The sequence below is a fragment of the Protopterus annectens genome, chromosome 6.part0 (genome assembly GCF_019279795.1).
Source record: "Protopterus annectens isolate FY-2018-M chromosome 6.part0, PAN1.0, whole genome shotgun sequence".
Classification (NCBI taxonomy): domain Eukaryota; kingdom Metazoa; phylum Chordata; order Ceratodontiformes; family Protopteridae; genus Protopterus; species Protopterus annectens.
In genome coordinates, this window is record NC_056737.1 from 103338801 (window position 1) to 103366170 (window position 27370).

The 27370-nt window shown below is 44.3% G+C and overlaps 1 protein-coding gene across 3 annotated transcripts in view; it reads left to right on the forward strand.

Annotated features, from left to right (window-relative positions):
- Positions 1-27370, forward strand: part of AQR (aquarius intron-binding spliceosomal factor) — a 2539865-nt gene that overhangs the window by 2019493 nt on the left and 493002 nt on the right. For all 3 annotated transcript variants that reach the window (XM_044073871.1, XM_044073874.1, XM_044073872.1), the window contains one exon: positions 1668-1739. In XM_044073871.1, coding sequence (XP_043929806.1) covers positions 1668-1739 — 72 coding nt within the window. The remainder of the gene's footprint in view (positions 1-1667; positions 1740-27370) is intronic.

A 27370-nucleotide genomic window follows, 5' to 3' on the forward strand; every position in this document is an offset into this window, starting at 1 on the left:
CTGTGCCAATGTGTTGGTGCATGAGTAGTTTTCCCAGCTGATGGCGGTGTAGTTGAAGTCTCCCAGTATGAGGGTGTTGGGTTGCACCTTGATATTTTCCAGTATGTTAAGAAAAGTGGAGTGGGAGTCTTGGGGCTTGGTGGGGGATCTGTAGCAAGCTACAATTTGGATTGCAGTCTTGCCAAGTGTTAGTTGAACCTGGAGAATTTTGGATGCATTATGTTGGGCAATTAGCCTGGAGGTGTGAATATCCTTGGTGTATATGGACACGCCTCCGGTATTTCGGTCCAGGTTAGATGGCTGAAAGGTTTGGTATGAATTGTAGCCTAGTATTGCAGGGATGCTCTCTGAAGCCTTGAACCAGGTGTCTGTCACTGCACAGATGTCGATGTTCTCCATTTTAAGGAGTGCCTCGAGTGAGTGCACTTTGAGGTTTAGACTACTAGCATTGAGTAGCATTACCCTCAGATTTTGTTTGTTTGTACCAGTTACAGCGGTAATTTTGTCACTTAAACCTTGCCTAAAGAAAGCACTATGGGGGTGGCAAGAGCCTTAGCCAATATCCGGAAACCCAGGGGGAACAGGTGCAGGCCATCTCTGGCAAAGCATTGTGGCTTGATCATGTCATCCCAAGCTGACAGATACTGGATCCCCTTAGAATGACACCAGGCATTTAGCCAATTGTTGAAGTCAATCATTTTGCCCTTGTACTGAGGTATCATTCTGGGTGATGGCAGGATGCTACTCAGGGCTAGGGTCGTACCTGCCTAGGCTACAAGATCCGAGAGCTCCTCCATGTCTCTTTTCATGTAGTCCAGGGAGGTATGTCTCCGGTCGTTCACTCCAACATGAGCAATGACAGAGTCATATTTGTACTTGTTGTAGAGTGACCTGAGTGCATTATGTGGCGGATCTTAGCACCCGACAAGCAGTTAACTGTAATCTTTTCCTTGTTTAGCCTGGTGAGTGGGACATCAGTGTGCCTGATCATAGAGTCACCTATGACTAGTGTGCTGGGTACGTTGTTTTGCCTTAGGGGCTGAGGTTGAGTGGCACACTGGTTTTGTGAGTTATGTGTCACTTAGGTTGTGTTGAGTGGTATTGGTTGTTTGCATTTCAGCTTCGGAGGTCTCTGTTGTTTGGGTAGATTTGTTTTAAGGACCTCTGTGAATGTAGGTGGGTGTTTCTTGTTACTATGTGTTGGTGTAGGTTTTGAAGGATTATGTGTTGTGTGTAGTGTGGTGTGTGTGTGCGTGTATACCTTCTCCTCTTGACTGACTAGTCCAGTCTTGGCTTGCGAGAGCTTGGCTTCCAGTTTGGCAATATAAGTGCATCTCTCACAGGTTGTAGTGTTAGGTGGTAGTAGGAGGGGGTTGTCTGTGTACATGAGGCAGTTGCTACATTGCCTTAATTAGGCAATGTAGCAATAGGCACAAAACACTGTTTGCTGAATGGTGTTCTGTTATTTTCATTGTTGTAGTTGTAACTGTATTCACTTCCATCTTTTGTGACTCTTTCTCCTTTAAGTTAAAATTAATACACAGAACCTTGGTCCTTGCTTGCTTGTGAATGCATGCAGTCTGTTAATTGCCATAGCTGAGTTGTAGAGCACTAGTTTAAATTGTAATGTAAATTATTGATGACTTTTTTTTCTTATCTGATTCCAGTACGATAATATTCTGATGGAGGAAGCTGCTCAGATCTTGGAGATTGAGACCTTCATACCACTGCTTCTGCAGGTAAGCTTCATGAACATCTGTAGTAACAGATGGCTTAAATCATTCTTCTTTTTGATTTGTACATTATATGTTGAAAACCACTTCCTCTTTCTGCCAGTCATGTTTGTTGACAGTTTCACATCAGTATCTGATTTGGAACTTTAGCTCAGATAGTGAGTGTATTTTATGTATGGAGAACTGTGATTCTGTCCAACATCTGCAAGTACTACATTTTATTGGTAGATACATAACTAGTGATGTTATGTAGTCCTATCTCGCCTACATTCTTACCCGTGGGTTCGGAGCTGAATATCGTCTCCGACTCGGCCGATTTTACTAGCTCGAAGTCTTTCATTGGCTGGGCTAAGCAGGTATCCCATGGTGCACTGCTCCATATCCACAGATCTCGTGTAGCTCGGACGTGGTCTCACTTGACTGTGGCTAAGTACCCTCTTTTTCTTGCCTTAAGAAAAGTTTTGATTCCTATCAAAAGCTATTTTCATAGCTAGTTGTCTAAGTTTGTCTGAGTTGGTATAGGTTGTAAAAAAAATTGTGATTGTTGTGTGGTATCCCACTGACTGTTCCCTCGGGCTAGGCCCGTTTCAGTTAGAGGGCCTAGTTCTCCTCTGTTGTCTTCTGTGTGTGTACGATCCAGACCGTTTAACTTAGAGGTTTGGGCTTCTTTTTTCCTTGTGGTTTTTCAATCCCTTGTTCAGAGTTTGTACATCTTTTTTGGTGTGTGTTTGGTCACTGTTTTAGTGTTGGTTACTTTAGCGCCATTCCCGCCTTTATAGAGTTGAACGCCTGTGCATTGTTTCAGACTTGGTTTTGCATTGTGGGAAGAGTAGTTAAGATGTCTAAGGATACCAAGGAGCACAAACCTTCGGGTTTTAAAAAGTGCTCTAAATGTGGGTACAAAATGTCCATTACCGATGGGCATTCCATTTGTGTCTACTGCTTAACAGCCATCCATCTGCAGGAATCCTGCAGTTTTTGTCATGCGTTTAGCCCTAGAGTTCTCCAAGAGAGAAAGAATAAGCTAATCTTAAAGGGACTATTAAAACCCTCCTTTGAAGAGGCTATGGATTCGTCTTCCAGTGGTAAGTCAAAATCTGACAAGTCTAAAAAGAGATCTCCAGCTCCGTCAGCTTCATCGGAGCCCCCGGAGAAAATCTCAAAAACTGCATCGACCTCCTCGGCTCCACTGTCCTTGGGGCCGCAGGAAGGATCGGTATTGACAGAACCGGCGTCAGCTCCAATTGTATTGGAACCTCCTAGGAGCCGATCGCCCAGTCTCAGACCAGCTTCTCCTGAGAGGAGATCTCATTCTCTATCCCTGTCCTCCAAATCCTCCAGGACCCTTTCGGATGTGGATGTTGATAGGGTGGTTCAGGGGCTCCTCCAGTCACCGGTTTTGTCAAAATTGTTTTCGGCTCCGACCCAGTCGGCTCTGGATCCCGTCCCGACCCCGTCTTCGATCATTCCTCCTCTGAGCACATCTCTGTCTTTAGAGCCGGAGTATTCCATGCCATGTGATGTTTCTAGGCCAGCTCCGATGCCCCATTCTGCTCCATCGGTACCGGCATCAGCTCTGACCCCGTCGGCTCCGTCCTCGGGGTTTGGGACTCGGGATTCTTCGGTCGGGCCCGAGGGGAACCTCTCTGGGGCTTATTTCTGTGATGAGCCTCCCTCTCTGTGCATCGGCTCAGGGAACTCCGACCCCCCGTCATAGCCTCCGGAGACTGGTCGCTCCTCGGATTCGGGGGGGCCGGCCTTCGAGGCTATGCGGACTGCACTGGCCAGACCGTCAGCTACATCAGGCGCGTCGGTCACTCTGTCCCCCACCACTCCGGTGAGAGCTTCTGATCACCACCCATCCATGGACAGCAGAGCATCAGGGCCTAGGGATATCCCTATGAGTGGTCCCCGAATTTCTGAGGGCCCCTCAGAGTTCGTGCCTGAGGAGGCCCCAGAAAGAAAGCGTGCAATAGGAAGCACATAGACTCCCAGGATGAGTCCCTCACCTCTGATACTGACCTCGAGGAATCGGTGGGGGGGGTCCCCCTAGTCATCCTCTGATGATGTTTCCTTCTCCGATATCCTGGAGATACTGAAACAAAGAGGTGACTGGCCTTCCAAAGCCCCTTCCGAGGAGTAAGTCAGTATTCCTTAAGGCATTTGGTGCTCAGCCCTCCGCCTCCTGGGTGTCTCCACCCTTCGACGAACTCCTTGACCTGATATGTCGAAGAGTGTGGGAGAACCCTGATTCTGTGGAGCCCATGCCCAGGCGTCCCAACAAGTTTCTTTCTGCCCCCCAGGGCAAAGAGTTTCTGTCTAAAGGAGTTCCTGTAGATGCCATGGTGGTGGCGGCAGCCACTCAGAAGAAAGTAGCAGAGTCTTCTTCATCCGTCCATCCTCCTAACAAGGAGTCTAGGACCATGGATCGGTACGGGAAGCGTACCCTCTCATCAGCGACCTTTACATTACGGTCCCTGAATCACCTGTCTCATTTCACTCGGCTCTAGAGAGATCTCCTCAAAGAGTTAGGGGATACTCTTGCAGGTAACGTCCCTGAGGCAGTGGCTCAGACGGTTAATGCCCAGGTCTCTACCCTCAACTCCATTGTTAACTCATCCTTGCGGCTCATTTCGTATGCAGCCGAGGGAGCGAGTAGGGCAGAAAGCTCAGGGTCGCCCTTAGAAAGCAAGCCTGGCTGCGCCTGTGTCACTTTGCGGAGGCCTTCAAGTCTTCCTTCACTGATGCCCCCTTTGATGGTTCCTCTTTGTTTGGGACCAAAGTGAAAGACACCCTCACCAGGTGCAAGCAAGAGGAAAAACCCTGTCTGCCGTAGGGGTCCATTTTTTCCCTTCCTTCTAGGCCTTATCCCAAGGCCCCGGGGGGGGGGGCAGATGTGGTATAAGAAATCACAGAGGTTTTTTTCCTGACACAAGGTGAACCCCCCTCCAGGGGCAGAGGGGGCTCCCGCAATTTGGGAGACCGCGATTCCTTTCGTAGCTCTCCATACTTTCGTTCCTGAGGGTGTGCCCGACTGCGTTTATCCAGAGCCAGTCGGGGGTCGAATTTCCTTAGATCTGGAAGCCTGGGAAAGCATTACCCAGGACCGATGGGTATTACGGATAATCTCCGGAGGTTATCTCATTCCATTCTCATCAGAACCCCCGCCAATCAGAAAAATCCCAGATGTACCACCCAGTCAAAGGGATCAAGCAGCCTCAGAGGTCTCACAGCTGCTAGAAAAAGGAGCCACCCAGCGTGTCCCCTCAGACCAAATCGGATTAGGTACTTACTCAAGATTCTTTTTGGTGCTGAAAAGAACAGGGGACCTGAGACCCATTCTAGATCTCAGCCAACTGAACAACTGCATACACAAGTCCAAGTTCCATATGGTCACACTACAATCGATTCTCCCATTGTTGGGTGAGGAGATATGGATATGCTCCATCGACCTCAAGGATGCTTACTACCATGTGAAAATGGACAGAGCATCTGATGCCTTACGAGTGGTCCCTGAATCGCCTGGTTGCAGTGCGAATCTTCAGTAGATGGGGTCAGCCTTGCTGCGACCTTTTTGCCAGCCCCCTCAATGCGAAATGCAGCAACTACTTCACGCTGATCCCCCCACAGGGGGAGTCACCCAGGGATGCTCTGGTTCACAATTGGCCCTCCGGTCTGCTTTATGCTTCCCCTCCGTTTCCCCTGCTGTCAAAGGTGATTCAGAAAGCGCAATCCTTGGGAAGCAAGCCAAGTTTGGTTCCCCTTTCTTCAGCAATTCATTGTGGATACTCCTTGGACCCTGGACCCTCAACCAGATTTACTGACACATATGTCGGGACAGTTCCACCCCTCTCTGATGACCCTCCGGTTCACAGCCTGGCTACTCCACTTTCATCGTTAGTCAGACTTCATAATTTCTCACCAGAAGTGGTTCATGTATTATCGTCTTCTCATAAACCATCTACTAGAAAGATTTATTCTAGCAAATGGAAAAGGTTTTCTATCTGGGTACATACCAGAGGCATTGATCCTTACACAGCTCCAATCGATTCAGTACTGGAGTTTTTGTCTATGCTTTTCCATCAGGGTTCTGCATCAGCCACCATCAAAGTTCACCTGGCAGCTATCTCTAATTTCCACGTAGCGCATGAGCCTAGTCTCATGGTGCATAGTCTATGCAAGGCGTTACTGAAGGGTACTCTGTTGCTCCATCCCCCGGTGTCTGAACCTATCATGCCCTGGGATCTCAATTTTGTTCTACAAGCCCTTACTCTACCACCTTTCGAGCCTGCAGCTACCTGAGAATTGAAATTCTTGACCTGGAAAACAGCATTCTTAACAGCATTCACTTCAGCAAGGCGAGTTTCAGAAATTCAAGCCCTCTCTATCAAACCTCCATATTTAATCTTCCATAAAGACAGGGTCTCTCTCAGACCAAACCCTTCGTTCCTTCCTAAAGTGGCTTCCGTGTCTAACCTAAATCAGTCCATTGAGCTGCCTGTCTTCTTTCCCCACTTTTCCAACAAGGCAGAATTTAGATTCCACCAATTGGATGTACATAGACAATTACGCTTCTATCTACACCGAACAAAAGATATCCGGAAGTCTGACCAATGCTTTATTTCTGTTTCGGAAAACCGAATGGGTTCCCTGGTCTCCAGGGTCACACTGTCTAGATGGATATCTAGTTGTATCTCTTTCATCTATAAAGCAGGAGGTAAAGATCTGCCATTTCCGGTCAAGGCTCACTCTACTCGGGCTGTTTCCACTTCCACAGCCTATCAAGCCAGATTGTCAATGGATGATATATGTGCTGCAGCTACTTGGGCTTCTCCTTACACATTTGTTTCTCATTACAAATTGGACGTGGTTTCCAGGGGCAGGTCTTCTTTTGGCTCCACAGTTCTCAGGAGTATTTTCCTATGAGCCACTTAGGATGTAGGTGCTAGGGATGCTGTCCCACGGGTAAGAATGTAGACGAGATAGGACTGCATAACATCAAGAAGTTATGTACTCACCATAACGTTCGATGTATGTAGTCCATCTCGCCTCACATTCTTACTTACCCTCCCACCTTCCCCCTTCCTGGAGGATTTGGAGGTTAGGTTGTTATCTGCAGAGTTCCCTTGCTTAGCTTATTCTTTACCTGGATGTGATGTGTGCATGGAGTATAAATGAGTTTCGCAGCAAACTAGATCTGGGAGTATGGAGCAGTGCACCATGGGATACCTGCTTAGCCCAGCCAATGAAAGACTTCGAGCTAGTAAAATCGGCCGAGTCGGAGCCGATATTTGGCTCCGAACCCACGGGTAAGAATGTGAGCGAGATAGACTACATACATCGAACGTTATGGTGAGTACATAACTTCTTGTTTGCTAACAGTTTGTTAAAGCAGTGTACAAAGCTGACAAGAAAGGTTAATGTGTTGGCAAACAAGCGCAGTTCATTTTAAACGTCTAAACTCAGACTACAAATATGTACTCATCCATCAGTTTGATAATGAAAATGTGTGCATATTTTGGGATTATTTTTGGAGGTATTCTTTAAAATACTTTGTTTTAATAACAATGATATGTTTTTTGTCATTATTAATGTTGATCTTATGCATAAATTGCTTTTATTGATATTTGATCTCCAGCTGTGTAGTGTAGGAACAGATTTCTAAACATGGCTGGGTTTGTAGTTGTATGTACTGTATATTGGTTTGGTGTTATAAATATAAGATGCAGCACAAGTGTGAAAGCTGAGCTGTGCCTTAAGGTGTCCAGTAACTAACAAAAAGTCTACGTCTTTAATAAGAAAATGTCTTCCCAGCTACAAAAGGAAAATAGGGCTACAGTAGGTGCATATGTGAAGCTTGGAAGAAAATATTAATGATAATTAATTGCATTAAGTTGATTTTTTTGCAGCATATTTAATAAGCAAAATAAATCAATTTTTTTTCTTGGGAGTGGACTTGTGAGAGTGTGCCATGGCTGTCGGCCATCCATCTCCAAACTGTGCAACTCTTCCTCTTCCAGTGCAAAACAAATTGGGTAAAATGGGGAACACTTACTAATGACTTTGTAAGGGAAGCTCACAACATTGTTTCAAAGTGTTTTCAGTACTTAAAAATGGTTCTTTTGATGAATTATGCTTCAGAAGAAGAGTTGTTTTGATACATTATTGTGATTCATTATTATTCAGTATTACTTAACCACAGATACTGGTTAAAAAAAATTAAATGAGGATATATGCCAGACCTCTTCATTGTGGAACCTAGAATTTTTAAGACTCAAAATGAGGAACCTTCCCCATAATGAAATACAGTTGAGGGATATGCTTAGCACATGTACAGTATATTTACATAGTAGATATTAAAGACGTTGCACTGGTTTTATGAATATTCTGCAGTCTATGACATTTCTATTTGTAGCAGAAAGTCTAATTAGAGTGGAATGTTAGTGACATACTGTATGCTTTTGCATAGTAGGAACACGGCCACTGTAGTGTTATTTTTGTTTAACCAACTGCCACTTTTAATAGGCTATTCCTATCCTATAGTCAGAACAGTTGTGGAAGCTAGAAGTAATGGAGATGAAGTGCCTGAGACAGGTGATAGGATGTACATTGTGGTACAGATAAAGAAATGAGGACATCAGAGTAGAAGCTCACTTAACTGCAGTTGCAGAGATGGTCATAGAGAACAGATTAAGGTGGTTTGGCCATATGTGCAGGAAAACAGAAGACAATCTGGTGAAAAAGAGTTGTGACAGACAGGAAAAATGCAAGAGGAAACAAGGGTGTCCGGCATAGAGATGGATCAGTTGTGTGAGAGGAGACATGTGGCAGTCAGGCATGACTACTGAAGAGGGTAGGAGGTTGCCAGTGAATAGAAAGAGATGGCAAAATTGACACAGCACCTGACCTTGTGTAGAAAATGGGAAAAAGTAGTTTGATGATAAATTTAATAGGAAGGCTGACGAAGCAAGAGACATCTGTGCATTACATTGGCAACATTTCATTAAAATGTACTTTTCTTTGTCAATTAATTAATTTATTTATTCATCCATCCTGTGTTGGCTGGATTAGTCTGTCTCTTCTCTTTCTGTGCATATATATATATATATATATATATATATATGTGTGTGTGTGTGTGTGTGTGTGTGTGTATATATATATATATATATGTATATATATGTGTGTATATATATATATATATATATATATATATATATATATATATATATAAATATATTTTTTCGGTTTTTACCGGTTTTCAGGTCCAAATAATAGAGTGCCACAATTCTCGAGTGGCACCCCTTAATTTCCGCATTTCCTGGCCTTTTTTTTTAATCCCCCCCCGAATTTTTGGGCTGACGTCATCACGTGCAGAGGGTGTGTGCGATAACGTCAGCTTTGGGAACAGCCTGACAGCCAGTTGCTTGAGGGATTCACTGTACTTTGGTGCTTTTCCCAGCATTTGCCCAGCTCCATTGCTCTAGGGATTCACTGTACTTTGGTGCATGCATTTCCCCAGCTCTGGGTAAGGAGGACAAATAAAAACTCAGCACTTTTTGCCGCACTAGTTGAGCAAGCATATAGTTGGTGATTTGATTTGTTCTGCTGCACCACATTACTGAAGCTCACAGCTTGACTGCTCCAGTTCCCATAATTGCTAGGACTCCTGGATTGTCTTCTTCGGTCAGGTCTATTCTGGTGGCAGCTCATAAGTCATCCACCAGAAAGATTTATCACAGCAAATGGAAGCATTTTTCCTTTTGGAAAGAGTTTAGATCTGTTCACGGCTCCCATTCTTGCTATTCTTGATTTTTTGGCAAATATTTTTCAACAGGGGGCTGTCTCACCTAAGGTCAAGGTTCAGCTAGCCGCCATTTCTCATTTTCACTTGGGTGAGAATTCTGCTTCTTTAGCCTCTTCCAGTTTGTGCAAAGCTTTTATTAAAGGTACCTTTCTCTTACGGCCTCTGGTCAAAGATCCCATTCCCCCGTGGGACCTTACAATGGTACTTCAAGCGCTGGTTGCTCCTCCATTTGAACCTGCAACAACCACAGATCTTAAACTTTTGTCTTGGAATACAACCTTTCTAGTGGCTATCACCTCTGCTAGGAGGGTTTCAGAACTTCAGGCATTGTCTGTCAAGGTTCCATACATGATTTTCCACAAGGACAGGGTTTCTCTTCACACCAACCCTTCTTTTCTCCCAAAAGTAACATCGGAGGTTAATATCAATCAAACTATCAATTTACCTGTTTTCTTTCCAAATTTTACAAACAAAATGGAGTACAAGTTGCATTTGTTGGATGTTCATAGGCAGTTATGGTTCTATTTGCACAGGACCAAAACTTTTCGTAAATCTGACCAGTTGTTTGTGTCCTTTTCTAAACCTTTATTGGGTAAACCTATCTCCAAGGTGACCATTGCTAGGTGCATCTCCCTATGTATCCTTCAGGTCTATAAGGATAAAGGTTTGTTTCCTCCGGATCAGGTTAAAGCTCACTCAACTAGGTCCATGGCTACTTCTGCGACCTTTTGGTCGAGAGAATCATTAGACATTTGTTCTGCGGCTACTTGGTCCTCATCTCATACCTTTAATTCTCACTATAAATTGGATTTGATTTCTCAAAGGGGAGAGCATCCTTTGGTTCTGCGGTGCTCTGGAATATCCTTCCATGAGGGCCACCCAGGTATTTAGTAACTGGGGACTCTGTCCCATAGGTTGAAGATCAAATGAACTAAACCACTTCAGACAAAGAAGTTATGTACTCACCATAACGTTCCATCTGAGTAGTTCTACTTCATTTGTCTTCAAGCGTCCTTCCCTCCTTCCCCCTGACCTTACCACATGGACAGCATTTTTAGCTGGTTTTAGGTGCTTAAGGTGTTTTTTGGGATCGGGTTGTTAAGTGTACGGTGCAGCAAACTCGATCTGAGGGTTGGAAGGTAGTGGTGGTGTATTATGGGTAAGGGGAGGAGCTTGGGGCAGATGCTTGTGAAGTTGCCGACTCTGATCCGGTACCCCACAGGTTGATGACAAATGAAGTAGAACTACTCAGATGGAATGTAATGGTGAGTACATAACTTCTTTTTTCACTAATTTGAATTACAAGGTCTGTGCTAGTTGAGCAAGCTGATGAACGGTTCTGTCGTTAATTTGAATTACAAGGTCCAAACTAGTTGAGCAAGCTAATGAATGGTTCTGTCATTAATTTGAATTACACAAGGTATAGCTGGTAGTATGATTCGTTTCTGCCACACCAGGTGCATAGGTTGAAGTGTTTTGAATTACACACACTAGTTGAACAAGCTGAACAATTCTTTTTGTTCTGCCGCACTGCATTATTTTGAATTACCCAAGGGGGTGTGTTCTTCCTTTTCTGCATTCTTACTAGTAATGAGCAAGCCAAGCTTTGAAGTGTGTGTGTGTGTGTGTGTGTGTGTGTGTGTGTGTGTGTGTGTGTGTGTGTGTGTGTGTGTGTGTGTGTGTGTGTGTGTGTGTAAAATGCCCCACTTAGGTATACCTGGTTGTTAGGGTTACTCGGGCTCAAACCCTGTACCTTAGGAGCAAGAGCCTGAGTTCTCTACCCATGCCACGACTTCTGATTGAAGGAGTTGTAGCTCTCAATTGCACAAATTTTCACAATGTCTGGAATGTTTGGCTCATACATGTGAGAGTGTTCAATCTCGCCGTTGGTTCTTACACACGGGTTCGGAGCCGATCCTCGGCTCCGAGTCAGCCGCATAGCAAAGCTCTGCATCTTAGAAAAGCTCGAGACCAGGCTATATCCCACAATTCTCCCTACCATTACCCAGATCTAGTTTGCCTCTGCAATGGGTCACATCGTTCAGAGAGCTCGGACCAGAGAAAACTGTTATTAGACAGATAAGATAGTCTTTTTTGTCAAAAGTTCTTATACTTCTATAGTTCTATAGTTTTTGATAATTTATTTTCTGATACTATAGTGTGTGTTTGTGTATTGTAGTTAGTTTTTTTATAGGTTTCCCTTTTGGGGCCTACCCTTCTATATAGCTTTATTTTTTCCCGTAATATTAGCTAGTGTTAAATTCTATCTTTTTTACAGTGAGTTTACTGTTATGTCTGAAAAAGCCAAGTCTGGTTTTAAAAGGTGTCAGTGTGGACAGAAAATGTCCATCACTGACAACCACACTTCCTGCGTCTACTGTCTTGGCCCACTCCACTTGCAAGAGGATTGCTCTATTTGCCATTCCTTCAGTGGGAGGATCATGACAGATAGACGCAGGAAACTTATAGACAGGGGACTTCTTAAGCCTGCTTTCCAGGAGGCCTTGGACAAGTCTGACCAGGCTTCTAAGTCCTCGAAGGGGTCGAAGATGTCGGAGCCCATGTCATCGGCTCCGAGTACATCTTCTAAAGTTCGTTCGCCGGTTCCACAGACTTCGGGGCCGAGCGTCGAACGTTTATCTCTCACTGAGCCCCAGGTCTTGGAACCGGTGTCGGAACTACCGCCACCTTCTATTCTTCGGTTGGTGCCATCTTCGGCCCCTTAGACCCAATCTTCCAGACCATTATCCGATACTGATGTGGATCGTGTCATGCAGAAACTTATGGAGAACACGGCCCTTTCCAAATTGATTGCAGTTTCCTCCCAATTGGTGTCGAAACTAGAAGGCCTTCCCTTATCTCCAACAGGTCCTCCTTCGAGACCCATCCAGTCTTCGGAGCCGGAAGAGGATGAGCCGATGATAGTGGAACCCTCGGTGCCGAAACCGTCCATTGCACGGTCGACACCATTTACCTCGACTCCATCGGAACCTATAGGTGAGTCACAGAGTCGACGATCTCTCCTTGGTTCCGGGGCCGAGAGTCATACTGACCTTTCGGTGCCGATTCTCCCTCTCGGGGCCTCGGCGCAGATTGGCTCGGCTCCGTCCTCGGGATCGAGACCCATGGGCCCCATGTCTCAGATTTTTCCATGTTCTTCGGAACCGGGGGAGTCCTCGACCCGAGGTTCAGGGGTTTTTGACCTTATGAGGAAGGTTTTGTCTACACAGACAACCACTTCATCGGACGCATCTTCTCCCTCCCTTAAGGAGCCGCTCTCTGTTTCTGTTCCCACGACACATCCAAAGCGTGGAGCACCATTGTCTCAGCCATCCCCAGATGATGCCCCCTGTTCCTCGGAGGCCTCACCGGAATCCCCCTCCGATGAGGTTCCGAGGAAAAGATTGTGCAAGAGGAGGCACTTAGATTCCCCACAGGAATCTCTAACTTCTGACACTGACTTGGATGAGTCAGAGGGGTCCCCAAAATCCCCCTCTGAGGATGTCTCATTTGCGGACATCTTGGAGATATTAAAACAGAGGGGTGATTGGCAGTCCCTAGCCCCCACTGAGGACGAGTCGGTGTTGCTGAAGGCATTTGGTGCTCAACCGCTCCAGCCACTAAAAAGGAGATGTCGGAGTCTTCCTTTTCTGTTCATCCTCCTAATAAGGATTCTAGGACTATGGACAGATACGGGAAGCGCGTTTTTAGTTCGGTGACTTTTTCCATGCGTTCGCTAAACTATTTGACACATTTTACACATCTACAGAGGGATCTCGTCAAGGAGCTGGGAGATACCCTCCAGGGTAACACAGATGCTGCTGTTTCAGATAAGGTAACAGCACAGCTTAACACCCTTACCTCCGTAGTGAACTCGTCCATGAGGCTCATCTCGTATGCGGCTGAAGGGTCGAGTAGAGCCGCAGCTTCAGCGATTGCTCTACGAAGACAATCCTGGATGCGGCTGTGCTCATTTGCGGAAGCCTTCAAGTCTTCCTTCACCAACGTCCCCTTTGATGATGCCACTCTTTTTGGGTCCAAAGTGAAAGTGACATTAACTCGGTGTGAGCAGGAAGGAAAGACTCTGTCTGCTGTCGGAGTCCGTTTTTCCGTTCCATCTAGACCGTACCCCAAAGGGCAACGAGGCGGAAAAATGTGGTTCCGTAGAACTCAGGGATCTTTCCAGGCCACACAGAGTGACCCCCAGAGGCAGAGGGGGGGGAGACATGGAAGACGTCGCCCGGCAGAGGGGGACCGCAGAACCAAGGCGACAGGGATCCTATCCCTGGTAAGCCTTTCCAGCACTCCTGAATGGGGGCCCGACTGTCCTGCTCTGGAGGCAGTCGGGGTCGCTGGCTTTATACCCACAGGCCTGGCTAACTCTCACCTCAGACTCCTGGGTAAAAAGCATTGTAACCAGAGGATACAAAATCCCCTTTATGTCAACTCCACCCCAACAAAGAAGGTCTCCAGATGTGCCACCCCGTCTGCGAGGCCCAGCAGCAATAGAAATTTCAAAGCTGCTCAAAAAAAGAGTCATTCAGCCAGTCCCGGCAGACCAAAAAGGATCCAGAACTTACTTAAGGTTCTTTTTAGTTCCAAAAAAGACAGGGGACTGGAGACCCATTTTGGATCTCAGCAATCTCAATACCTTCGTGAAGAAGGAAAAGTTCCGGATGGTCACGCTTCAATCGATCCTTCCATTTTTGCAGATGGACGACTGGATGTGCTCGATAGATCTCAAGGACGTGTACTACCACATCAAGATGGCCAGACCGTCCAGAGATCACCTGCGCTTCCGGCTGGGAGCCAGTCATTTTCAATTTCGAGCCCTGCCCTTTGGGCTCACCTCAGCCCCCAGGGTATTCACCAAATGCATGGCAGTGGTAGCGTCTCACTTGAGATGTCTAGGATTCTGGGTGTTTCCCTATCTGGACGACTGGCTCCTCACCGCCACCACCGAGCGTCGCCTCATACAAGCCAGAGACTATACAGTCAACCTTTGTTCCCACCTAGGGTTTTCCATAAACTTCGAAAAATCTGCCTTACTGCCCTCACAGCATATTTCATTCATCGGAGCAGACCTAGATACGCGCTTAACATTGGTTAAAGCTCCCTCAAGTAAGGGCTTCATCCCTCAAGGAACAGGTTCTTCTTCTACTGCAATGCAGGAAAGCCCCGGCCAAATTGGTGTTGAAGGTTTTGGGACTCATGGCAGCGTCCCTGATTGCAGTTCCCATGGGGAGATTGCACATGAGGCTCCTCCAATGGCTGCTGTTCACGCAGTGGTCGTTCCAGCAGTTACCCCTAACGCACGAGATTCTGATAACAGATTCTTGCAGGCGAGACCTCTCATGGTGGGTGTCCAGTCAGGATCTCACTATGGGTCGTCCATTTGTTCTACCGAATCCGACGGCCACTATAACCACGGACGCTTCTCTGATAGGGTGGGGGGGACTTTTTCAGGGAAGAACAGTCCAAGGGGAATGGTCCAACATGGAGTACAACCTGCACATAAATGTTCTGGAAATGAGGGCGGTGTTCTTGGCGTTGCAACACTTTCAAACCCTCCTACCTCTAGGAACAGTAGCAGTTCAGACAGACAACATGTCTGTAGTCTGGTACATAAACAAACAAGGGGGAACCAGATCTTACCCATTATGCAGAGAGGCCATGAGAATTTGGCAATGGGCAGAGTCCACGGGTCGCTTTCTGATAGCAACGCACATCCCGGGATCATCCAACGTCATTGCAGACAGGTTGAGCAGAGCCATCCTGTTACCTCACGAGTGGTCCCTCAAACTACAGGTGGCGGAAAGAATTTTCCGCAAATGGGGCCAGCCTTGCTGCATTCTATTCGCCTCCCCGATGAATACCAAATGCAGAAGCTATTTTGCCCTTCTACCCCCTCCAGGGGATGTCCCCAGGGACGCACTGATACACGATTGGCCCCTGGGTCTCCTATATGCATTTCCACCTACCCCCATAATTCCCAAATTTCTTCAGAAAGCCATGAACCTGGAAAGGACAATTATACTCATAGCCCCATTCTGGCCTCGACAGATATGGTTCCCCTTTCTTTGAGCCCATCAAACAGAGGAACCGTGGATCCTGGACCCAGTACCAGATCTACTGACACATTCGTCGGGAGTTCCTCACCCGTCTCTTCTATCCCTCAAACTAGCAGCTTGGCTGCTCCACTTCCCCGCCTAGCCAGGTCTGATCTACTTTCTCCGGCAGTTCAATGCATTTTGGTTGCCTCTCATAAGGCTTCCACTACAAAACTCTACAAGAGTAAATGGAAACGCTTTGTGTACTGGGCATCTAGTCAACACTTGGATCCCCTGGTTGCTCCTTTACATAAAGTTCTAGAATTTCTATCCATCCTTTTCCACGAAGGAGCCTCTACTTCCACACTAAGAGTACAGTTGGCGGCCATATCCAACTTCCATGTTGGTGAGGACGGTTCTTGTATTCTGTCCCACAGGCTTTGTAAGGCTTTTATGAAAGGTTCCTTCCATCTTCGTCCGCCTGTCAGAGACCCTTTATTCCCATGGAATTTAAATCTGTTATTGTCACAACTAATGTTGCCACCCTTCGAACCAGCCTCTTCTTGCCTCCTGAAGTTTTTGTCGTGGAAGACTCTTTTTCTTGTAGCGGTTACTTCAGCTCGGAGAGTGTCATAGGTTCATAGGTTTATACTAGGCTATCTGCCCTAAGGCATTTATAAGCCTAGCCCAAAGTTTTGTGGCTTACGCCACCCCTTGTGTTAAAAAATACTGTGCCCATTAGTTTGTTGTGCCTCTGTCCAGCAGTGACACAGAGATGATTCCTGGGGTAAACCTACGATCTCCCATCCACCGGTCAAGATTTCTCTTGAACAAAGCCATCGAGGTGCTCTGCCTCACATGGACTGGGATTTTATTCCACAGCATAGGGAGTCTCTGGGTGACAAATCTATCCCTCCAGCATGTCCTATTTATATCCGTGTTAAGGTTTAAGTCGCTTGCTCTAGTGGATCTGGTAGATTTGGATTTTTTGAGGTGGAGCATGTCCATTAATTCCGGGTTGGACATGGCCTTGTATGTCAGGCGGTATGCGACTGAATAGAGCTGGAGTTTCTTCAGTCTGGCAGCATATGAAAGATTTTGGAGTCCCTTTATACTTTTGGTGAGGAACTTTTGGGGTCTCTCCAATTGCTGCAGGTGTCGGGTGAGATACATCCCGAATGGGGCATTGTACTCAATCATTGGTCTGATAAGTGAAGATTACAGGGGAACAATGACCTCACTTGATCTGGATGTGAATCCCTTCATGATCAGGTGGGCAATGTAGAAGGTCTTTCTAACCACTTTAGCAATGTGAGTGTCAAAAGAAAGGCCACTGTCAACCTGGGTCCCCAGGTCCCTCATAACCTCTTCTGTGCTTAATGGATTGCCACCTATATGGTAGCTTGGGGTTACCTTGTTTTTTCCGAAGGGTATGACTATACATGTTTTGGCATTTAACTTCAGGCCATGGCACTGGCACCAGTTATCAGTTTCCATGAGACCCCTCTGAAGGATATCTGTGTCCGATGTACTTTCCACTATGGCGCCCAGTTTGCAGTCATCTGCAAACTTTGTCAGCCTTAGTCCTCCTATGTTTGCCTGTACTTCTGAGAAGTAGATGCTGAACAACAGGGGGCCAAGGACTGAGCCCTGTGGGACCCCACTTGTGACCGGCTTGGAGTCTGACATGGCGCCAGCAACTCTAACCCTGTGGGTTCTGTCCTTTAGCCAGTTTGCAACCCATCTTGTGACATATGGGTTTACATTTAAGCTGGTAAGTTTCTCTATAATACCTGAGTGGGGTATTGTGTCGAAAGCTTTTGCAAGGTCAAGGTAGGCTGTATGGACTGCCTTTCCCTCATCAATGGCCTTGGTGACTGTTTCGAAGAAGTCGACCAAGTTCAAAAGGCATGATCTGCCCTTGACAAAGCCAAACTGGGTCGGGTCCAATGTCTGCAAGTCCCCTATGTCTTTGTTATGAGTTCCATTATGATCCTCTCCATAGCTTTTGCAGACCAGGCGTGTTAAGCTTATGGGGCGGTAATTTCCAGGGTCCGTAGAGGTACCGCCTTTGTGGAGTGGGACCACAGTTGCCGTACGCCACTCCTTGGGCACGTATCCTGTGGTAAGGCTAAGATTAAACAGCTGCCTTATATGCGGGTTTAGTTCCTCGTTGAGTTCGTGTAGCACACAGCCGGGGACATCATCCGTTCCCATTGATGCTGTGTTTTTAGCTTTAGAGAGAGCAGCTTTCACCTGCACCTGGGAGGCTACACTCCACTGGGATAGTTATCTCTCCTTTTGGGGGGGGGGGGGTGAAGTTTGCACTGAACCTGTCTGCCAGTATGTTGGCAATGTCTGTGGGTTCAGTGATTTTTGTATCATTTTGGACTAATTCTGCGCATATCTGGGAGTTTCCACCCAGGTTTCTATCATAGCTGAAGAAGGCCTTATGATTGTCTTTTGAATCTATTGCAATTTTTCTCTCAAATTTGGCCTTGGATGATTTTATGAGTGCTCGTATTTTTTTACTAATAATGATCAAGGGTGTCTTCTCTTTTATGGATTTTGCTCTATCATGTAACAGCTTTCTCCTCTTATTGTAAAGTTTGTTTATGGCTGGGGTCCACCAGACTGGACGTTTGCCGTTGGTGGAAAGAGTCTTGGTTTTATTAGGGATTGCCTGATCCATGCAGTCCTGGAGGTGTTCGTAGAAGGCATTTGTAAGGGCTTCCGCAGCTTGGGTTGTGGTTTCCACTGGCTCGGGGGCCTTGAAGGATACCACACCAGTCTTGAGTAGTGTAAAGTTTGCTTTAGAGAAGTTCTTCACTGTGGTCTTTTTTGTTTGGGGTGGGGGCGGGATGTGGATTTCCAGTGAGATAAGTTTGTGATCTGATCTCACCAATGAGAGATATACTTCCGGTGTGGAGCATTTTGTCCCCATGTTTGTGATGATGAGATCTAGTATATTTTCTCCTCTTGTGGGAACGGTGACTAGTTGTTCCATGGCATTTGAATTTATGAACTCCAGGAACCTTTGGGCTAGAAAGTTGGGGCTTGAGTAATGTTCCCAGTCTATATTCGGGTAGTTGAAGTCACCCAATATAATGGTGTTTGGAGATACAGTTATACCCTCCAGTGTCTTCAGGAAGGCTGTGTGGGGTTCCTGAGTTTGAGAGGGTGGCCTGTAGCATGCTACAAATTGTAGAGCAGTTTTGCCTATGGTTAATTGCACCTGGATGGTTTCCGATGCTTTGTGCGTTGCCACCAACCTGGAGGTGTGGGTATCCTTGATGAATATGGATACACCCCCTCCTTTTGTGGTGTGGTCCGGGTTTTGGGGCCGGAACGCATGATATGAGGTAAAACCTGATAGTGCCGGGGTGCTCTCAGGAGCCTTGAACCAGGTTTCAGTCACAGCACAGACATCGATGTTCTCCATACTGAGAAGGGCCTCGAGAGCGTGCATTTTGAGATTTAGACTTCTGGCATTGAGCAGCAGTACCCTTAGTTTCTTCCCATTTTTGTTTTCTAGGGTGGTAGGTTTAGAATTTGAGCCTTGCCTAAAAAAGGCACTATGGGGGGGCAAGAGCCTTAGCCAATATCCGAATCCCGGGGTGACAGGTGCAAGCCGTCCCTTGAGCAGCGTGGCTTGTCAAGCATGTCATCCCAGGCAGACAGACACTGGATCCCCTTTGAATGACACCAGAAATTAAGCCAATTGTTAAAGCTGATCATCTTGTCTCTATGTTGTGGCATCATTCTTGGTGAAGGAAGGATACTGCTCAGGGTCAGGGTCATACCTGCCTGGGCTACATAATCAGAGAGCTCCTCTATGTCTCTTTTCATGTAGTCCAGGAAGGTACGTCTCAGGTCGTTCACACCAGCATGGACAATGACTGTGTCATATTTGTACTTGCTGTGGAGTGACCCAAGTGCTTGTGTTATGTGGCGGATTCTAGCGCCCGATAGGCAGCTTACTGTGACTCTCTCCTTGTTCAGCCTGGTGAGTGGGACGTCAGTGTGTCTGACTATGGAGTCACCTATGACAAGTATGTTTGGTGTTGTATTTGGCCTTAAGGGCTGTGACTGCTTTGCACACCGATTTTGTGGTTTATGTGTTGCCTGTGGTGTGTCATGAGGTGGCAGTTGCTTGGATGTCTGCTTTGGATGCCTCTGCTGTTTAGGTAAATTTTTGCTCAGACTCTCCGAGTATGACTTTGTGTGTTTATGTGTTTGATTCATTGTTGTGATAGCTTTATGTGAGACTGGTTTTGTGGTGTGTGTAGTTGCCTTCTCCTCCTGTCTGGTCTTGCCAGTCCTGAGTTGAGAGAGCTCAGCCTCCAGTTTGGCTAAATAGCTGCATCTCTCGCAAGTATTTGTGTTATGTGGGAGGAGGAGAGGGTTGTCGGTGTACATGAGGCAATTGTAACATTGCCTCAATATTCCCAAATTCACCAACTGGACAGGAGAGGACGCTAGCATCTGGCCCTTCGACATGCTAGAGAAATTTAGAAGTTAGGGGTGTAACTGAATAAGAGAGGACTTAGTAAGGAAGTGGGTACTCCTGGGGGGGGGGTTTGCTAGTGAGGGACTTTGTATAATACAGAAGTGCTAAACCTGAAAAGAAGATGCTTTTAAGACAAGTAAAAGCTTTTAGGAACAAGTGCTGCGCTTTTTAGTTAAGGGATATACTGTTTAGATTACTAGTAGAGCAGTTCTAAGGGAAAAAATGAAGAACAGACTTTATGAAGCCAGAAAAAGTTTAAACTTGTTAAACCGGCGCTGCCCGATGCTGCTCTAGTGGCAACTCCACGCTAAAGCACTCTAAAGCGTGCTTGATAGCAGGGGCTGGAAAGAGCCAGAGTCAGAGCTGCAAGCACTGTCACCTTACTTAATTTTCCACCCAGATAGAGTTTCCTTACGAACAAATATGTTCTGTCATAAATATTAATCAGTCCATTGAACTCCCTACTTTCTTCAAAAACCATACCAGCAAGCTGGAATATATGCTGCACAAGTTAGATGTCCACAGACAGCTAAGATTTTATTTGGACAGGACTAAAGATTACAGAAAAACAGATCAACTTTTTGTTGCATTTGCAGACAATAAAAAGGGCATGGCAGTTACAAAACGTACGCTTTCTAAATGGCTTACTTGATTGTATAGCCTTTGTGTATTCTAAGTCAAATCAGACCTTGCCCACCAAACCTAAGGGCCATTCTACTAGATCCATTTCCACTTCCTTGGCTCATGCAGCTCGCCTGCCTTTGGACACGATTTGTGCAGCAGCCACGTGGTCTAAACCACATACTTTCATCGCTCATTATAGGGTTGACAAAGCCTCCAAAGACAGGACATCTTTTGGTTCCACTGTGCTCAGGAATGTTCTTCCATGAATCACTCAGGGTGACGGAGCTAGGGACGCTACCCGTGTGTAAGAACAAACGGCGAGATTGAACACTCTCACATAAAGAAGTTATGTTCTTACCATAACGTTCCATGTGGAGTGTTCATCTCGCCTTTGTTCTTACATTCCCCCCCCTTCCCTCCCTCACGTGTTTGGAAGAACGAGTAGGACTAGAGTCTGGTCCACATGTCTTTACCTCTTCCGGGTATATATTACCTCTTACCTCATAGGGTATATTCATTACCCTTTAGTTTATTTGTCAGTGAGATGGTGTCCCTGAATTTTTGTAGCAGTATTTAGCCTTAGCACCTCAGGTTTATTGTTAGTCTGGTTTGCCTGCAAACTAGATCTGAGTAATGGCAGGGAGGATTGTGGGATATAGCCTGGTCTCGAGCTTCTCTAAGATGCAGAGCTTTGCTATGCGACTCGAGCCGAGGATCGGCTCCGAACCCGTGTGTAAGAACAAAGGCGAGATGAACACTCCACATGGAACGTTATGGTAAGAACATAACTTCTTTTTATGGTCTATTCCTCTTAAAATTCAGATGGTGTAGAGGTGCAGTGGTAGTGTTGTTGCCAGGTTCTCTGACTTGATTCTCAGCTTAAGTGCCGTCTGCATGCCCCCCCCCCCCCGTTTGTGTGGGTTTCCTCTGGGTGCCCTGGTTTCCTCCCATCATACAAAGATGTGTTTGGAGCCTCTGCTGAAAATTGTCTTCCTTCAAAGTCGGACTTTCTTGGTAAACAAATGTAAAATAAAATTTGTGTTTTTTATAGCAAGTCAGTGAGAACTGAATTCACTAAATAATGATAGCCATTTAAGTTTCAGTCTTCCCGTCTTTTTTTTTTAATGTCATATATGCATTTATTCTTTAAGGGCAGCAGGCCCTTTACTTGTAGATGAAACAGTGAAATATAAGCTTGTTTACTAGCAGCAACCTTTTCATTAGTTACAGATTCTTTAATGTGGAATTATTTAGACGACTTTTACTTCTGCAGAGATTGTGCATATTTACTGATACTGGTAGATTGTAGAAGTCCGAGTAGACTTTTATGATGGAAATGTTCTGAATTGGGCAGTTTTGTCATTATTGGTTCATGCCTTTTGTTTCATTGCTTATTGGAAAAATGTTCAACACAATACATTTAAAACACTCTCTAACAAGTGTGCTGTATTATATTATGTTAATTACCTTACATATTTCTACCTATTTTTCATGGGTCTTTGTCCAGATTTCGTGTGTGAGTGTGTGTGTGTGTGTGTGTGTGTGTGTGTGTGTGTGTGTGTGTGTGTGTGTGTGTGTACGTACGTACGTACGTGTACTATCAAAATCAAGACTCTCAGTTCTTTGTGTATTTACTTAGCCGAAAAAAATAAAGGTCAAAAATAAAAGTTATTTCATCAAAATGACGACAGCGGTAATGTCAATAATTCACAATTCGATATTATCAACATTACACAGGTTAACTTGACTTTCAGTGATTTTCTACTTACATTTTGCAGGAGGCATGCCGTCCTGCACCCCCCCCAGTGTGGGGGGTTTCATCCCTTGCACCCAAAGATATATACAAACTCCGAGGTTTCACTACAGTGAGGAAAAGGGTTAAATTTCCCGATCCCCACTGTAGTGCGACCTCCAATTAGAACGTCGACCACATATGAGCGAATGCACACTAGCATTCGCTAAAGTGAATTTGAACATTTTCAGATTGGCATTACAGAAACTGGGAACCATGCATTCAACCATCCCAGTTTCGTGTAACTGCCATTCCACATTTTGATAGTAAACTATATATATATATATATATATATATATATATATATATATATATATATATATATATATATATATATATATATATATATGTATATATATATATATATATATATGTATGTATGTGTGTGTGTGTGTGTGTATAAACCACATTTTGATAGTAAATCATATATATATATATATATATATATACACACACACACACACACACACACATACACATAGATATATATAAATATATATGTACGTATGTATGGAAACACACATATAGTTGTGCAGTAGCAGCTTTATTGCTTGAACCTTTTGTTGCTTACCTGTGTTTCCTATCATTGGCTTGTTTGATCAGTAATTGCTATTTTTTTACCTTTTTGTTTACCAAGTAAGCTCAGTAGACAAATTGGCCATTTATAATGGCAACCCGGAAGCACTAACCAGTTAAGGGACATACTCAGAGTTGCACAGTTGACAGATGAAGGTGGAAGGAATCAAACTCTGTACCCTGGACACAAGAAGCAGCTCATTAATAGGTCAGAGCAGTCTTTAGATTAACTTTTATTTGCTAGTCTCCAGGCTTCCCTTCATGCACCCGGTTGACCCAGTCATTCCTCTGCTAAGATGAGTGCTCTATGGCCCATTCATTCCCTGGTAGAAGTGAGAGTCAGCTGTAGGTAGGAGGCCAATCTGCAGACATTCTGGACTACCCCCCACGAGGCACCTTTGCAAGCTCTGAGGTTGCTGGCCTTAGGCTGTACATACTCAGTCTCCTGTATAGGCGAATAACTGCTTGCAGCAAGGGCATGCTATGCTATACATATTGTCAGCGCTATACCTGCATCCATACGTGCAGCAGTGCAGTGAGCTAAGCTGCCTTCCACCCCCACCTCAACAAGATGGACAAGCCAGCATCGTCTGTTTTCTCCTATGCTTCCCCACTCAGTCCCTCCAGGGGTGCAGTCAGGGCTTTGTTGCTGTATACCAACAGGCCTGGTAAGTTATCTTTATTCTTGTGGTAAATTAGATTTAGAAATATTTCTAAAAAGCTTTCTGAGCAAGCACTGTATTGTAACACTTTTATCGATGATGCCACCCTCAGGGAAAAAAACATTTTCTATTAGTGTGAGTATTATAGAAGAATAGCAGACACAAAAAATACCGTCAATGCTGCTTGTTGAGGGTTTTTTCCTAAACTTTTGTATAAACTGCCAGAAATGTAATGGTGTAAAACCAAGAACTTTTTAGACTGGTAGCCATAAAAAATAAAAGAGGTGGAGAGCGAAAAAAAATGAAGCTGAAGGAAAGAAAGTTAAGCAGATTCCCAGAATAGGGCTGAATTACGAAAGTAGAAAAAAAACACCACCTACCTCTTTTTATTGGTCATGAAAACCTTATCAGCTTTGGTGACAATGAATAAAGCATCTCTTTTAAAAGCCTAATGGAAGACCATTAGCTTGTTAAAAAGGAGAAAGAGAGAAGACCTTTACATCAGCAAAAGTTGCAGCAAATGCATCTCAGTGATAATTCTGATCAACCATCAAGCATCACTACCTTGATAGAAGGAGCAGTGTTTGTTTTACCTTTGGATTCAGGCATCCATATTATTGTTGCTAAAGTACTTCCATTTACTGAAACTTTTATTGGCATCAACTTCAGGGGTGGGTGCTTAGGTTCATAGGCTTGGTTGTTAAGCTTACAACCTTCTGGATTATCAAGAAGATTGATTGTTGTAAAGTCAAAAAAATATTTTTTACTTCCAATATACAGACATGTAATGTATGTATACATATATATATATATACACACACACAAAGCGTGAGCGATAACTGGATTGGGTATGTGACACTTCATAATACTGAAAGCAAAATCTAGAAATGTCAAATATTGAATGCCTAGTAACAGCATACCAGTACTCCACATATACACTGCACCAGTGCATAGCTAATCAACAAGCACTAAGACAGTGAGGCATGGAAATGAGTGCTAATGTGAGTTGGGGGAGAGAGGGGTTAAGTCTATCTCTCTGAACGTGTGTGTAGGGGAGTAAGCATTTTGGTTTCAGCATTTTCCCTTTTTAATATTTTAACACTTTGCATTCAGTACTATGACTTTTTGTATATGTTCAGTAAGTTGACGTGGTCATTACATAATCCTGGGAAAATATTGTTTAATGTATCTGTCATATTTTTTTTTTTTTATTGGTATTTTAGTATTGGCTTCTCTGATCTGTTGTTCCATTGTGCAGTTCAGGCATAAACTTTCAAACAGCACTTAATCAGACGTTTAGATGCAGAGCTGGCAGAGGTCACCCTTAGTAACATGCAATAAACAGGATATAATGACACTTCCTGAGGCCTTTCTGTGCAGTTCACTTTCTTGTTTATTAACCATTGTTCTACTTTCATTTCTTTCAGGGAGATTGCTTGAAAGCTGTAGAGTGCTGAGTTGTATTTAAATAATGGGCAAGATTAGTGAGGTATAAAGTCATGTAGTGCTCTTTCTAGAATTACTAGACATGACCTTTAGAATTAGTTGGCCTAACTCAACATTGCACTAAAAAGTACAATATTGTCTCATTTGGTAGGCACTGCCTCCCCAGGGGTACAGGTTAGACAACACCCCACTCCAAAATGAGAGTGTTAAATAATTTGGGGGTTGATGTGTCACTCGCTTGTTCATCATGTAATGATAATAGTCAGAAAGGCCCAATATTTAGCTTAGTTGACTGCCAAAGAAATGTTGTTCACATCTAAAGAGGTCATTGTCCCTTTGTATTCAGCATTGTTAGGGTCAGTTGTTGAATGTATTACCCCTTTTGGGATGTGCCTCGCTGGACGTATCAAACCACTAGAAAGTCCCCATAAGTTCCTAACTAATCATCAGTGGAGTAAATACCCTAACCTACCAGAAAAGACTGGAAACACTGTCCATGTATTCAATATGTTATAAACTTCTGAGTGGAGAGATATGCTTTGCCTCCTTTGCCTTTTGGGACCCAGTGGTCCTGGCTCTCTTGTATCTCCACAACAGTAATCAGCCTCAACAATACCCGAACCAAAGATCTAAATCTTCATTAACAAATAAGTAAAACATGGTGGTGGAGAGAGAGGTTTGTTATGCAGTGCCCATCACACCTCTATGGAATGGACTCCCTCTTCAAAACAGACCGTGTGACCACTGTCTTCCTTCAAATGGGAACTGGATAATTAGACGTGTATTCACAAATTCACCCTCAGTTTGACTGGCCTCGCTCTCTTTGAGTGTTCCAAGTGTGGACACTGGCAAGGCATAAATGGTTGCAAGACTCAGTTCCTCTGTATTTCCTATTATCTTGCCAGAATATGCTTTTTTGACTTTCGTAGATGCGTACTGGTCAAAGTCTGAGTGTTAGAATGCACAGAGAAAAAAAGCCACAAAGTCAAAGAGCTTTTAATTCTGTGTTGTTAAACTATTCTCAAAATAACTAGTGCATTGATATGATAAGCTGCAAAGCTAAAAAAGATTTCAGGTTGTTACATTCAGGTATTCATAGACAGTGTACCACACCTATTTGTAATTAAACTTCCTTCAAGCCATCACTTTGGAATAGATGCCTTAAAAGGTGAAAACAGAACAGATGATTACAAACTGTATAGCCATCATAATTAAGAAAATAAGAACTTTACATAATGTTAAAATGGTTAGAGGCAGTAAGATCAGTAATAAATACATATAGACTTTAGTATATAAACTGCACACCATTATAAATGTATACCTGTCTTATGGCACATAAAATAAATTTTGAATAAATGAACTTCAAGAATATGCAACAGTATATGATTATAGCTTAAGTGAAACAAATAAATGGAAACAATTTGAATTAAATATTTTATTTTTAGTTCTTGGCGTAAATCTAATAGTTGCAGTATATTGTATTTATAAATAAATTTTGGCTTTTTGTAGCATAAGAACTGTGCCTTATATTGATACAGTTAAATTCTCATTTGTTTAACCCCCCCCCCCCGAAAAAGGTAAAGTGCTGCCTTCACCCTTACAGTAAAGCTTAAAATGCTCTGCTACCACACTGATGGCAGCTTTATTTATGTAGTTAGTTACTTATATTTATTTGTTAATGGGTTAGAGCACTGATCTCCATATACCATTTTTCAGAGTCGGCATTGGAGCACTGTCTGTTTAAGTGAATTTTTCAGAATCGCACAGTTAGATAGTGGAGGCTGAGAGAATCAAACCCTAGGCCACTGGACCACAGGAAACAGCTCTTTGTACATGTGATGTTAATATTCTAAAACTCCAGTGTATATTTCTATTATAGTATGCCTGAAATAAAAATTCAGACCTGTATATTTAACCCAGTGCTTTTGGTTATCCGCAGACCAGTTCTCATTTTTCTGTTTGAGAAGAATAGTCCAGAAGGAAATGACCCCAGTTCAACCCCCATTAGGAGGAACTTCACACACTGTTTTATCTTGTTTAACCAGAGGTTTGCACATTGAATTCATATTGATTGACATTTAATGTTTTTGTGAAGCATTCCCTTGTGTAGAATAGTGTTGAAAGCCCTAGGAAGGTCAGTGTCAGCTGTTTGCATTATTGCATCTTTAGAGAG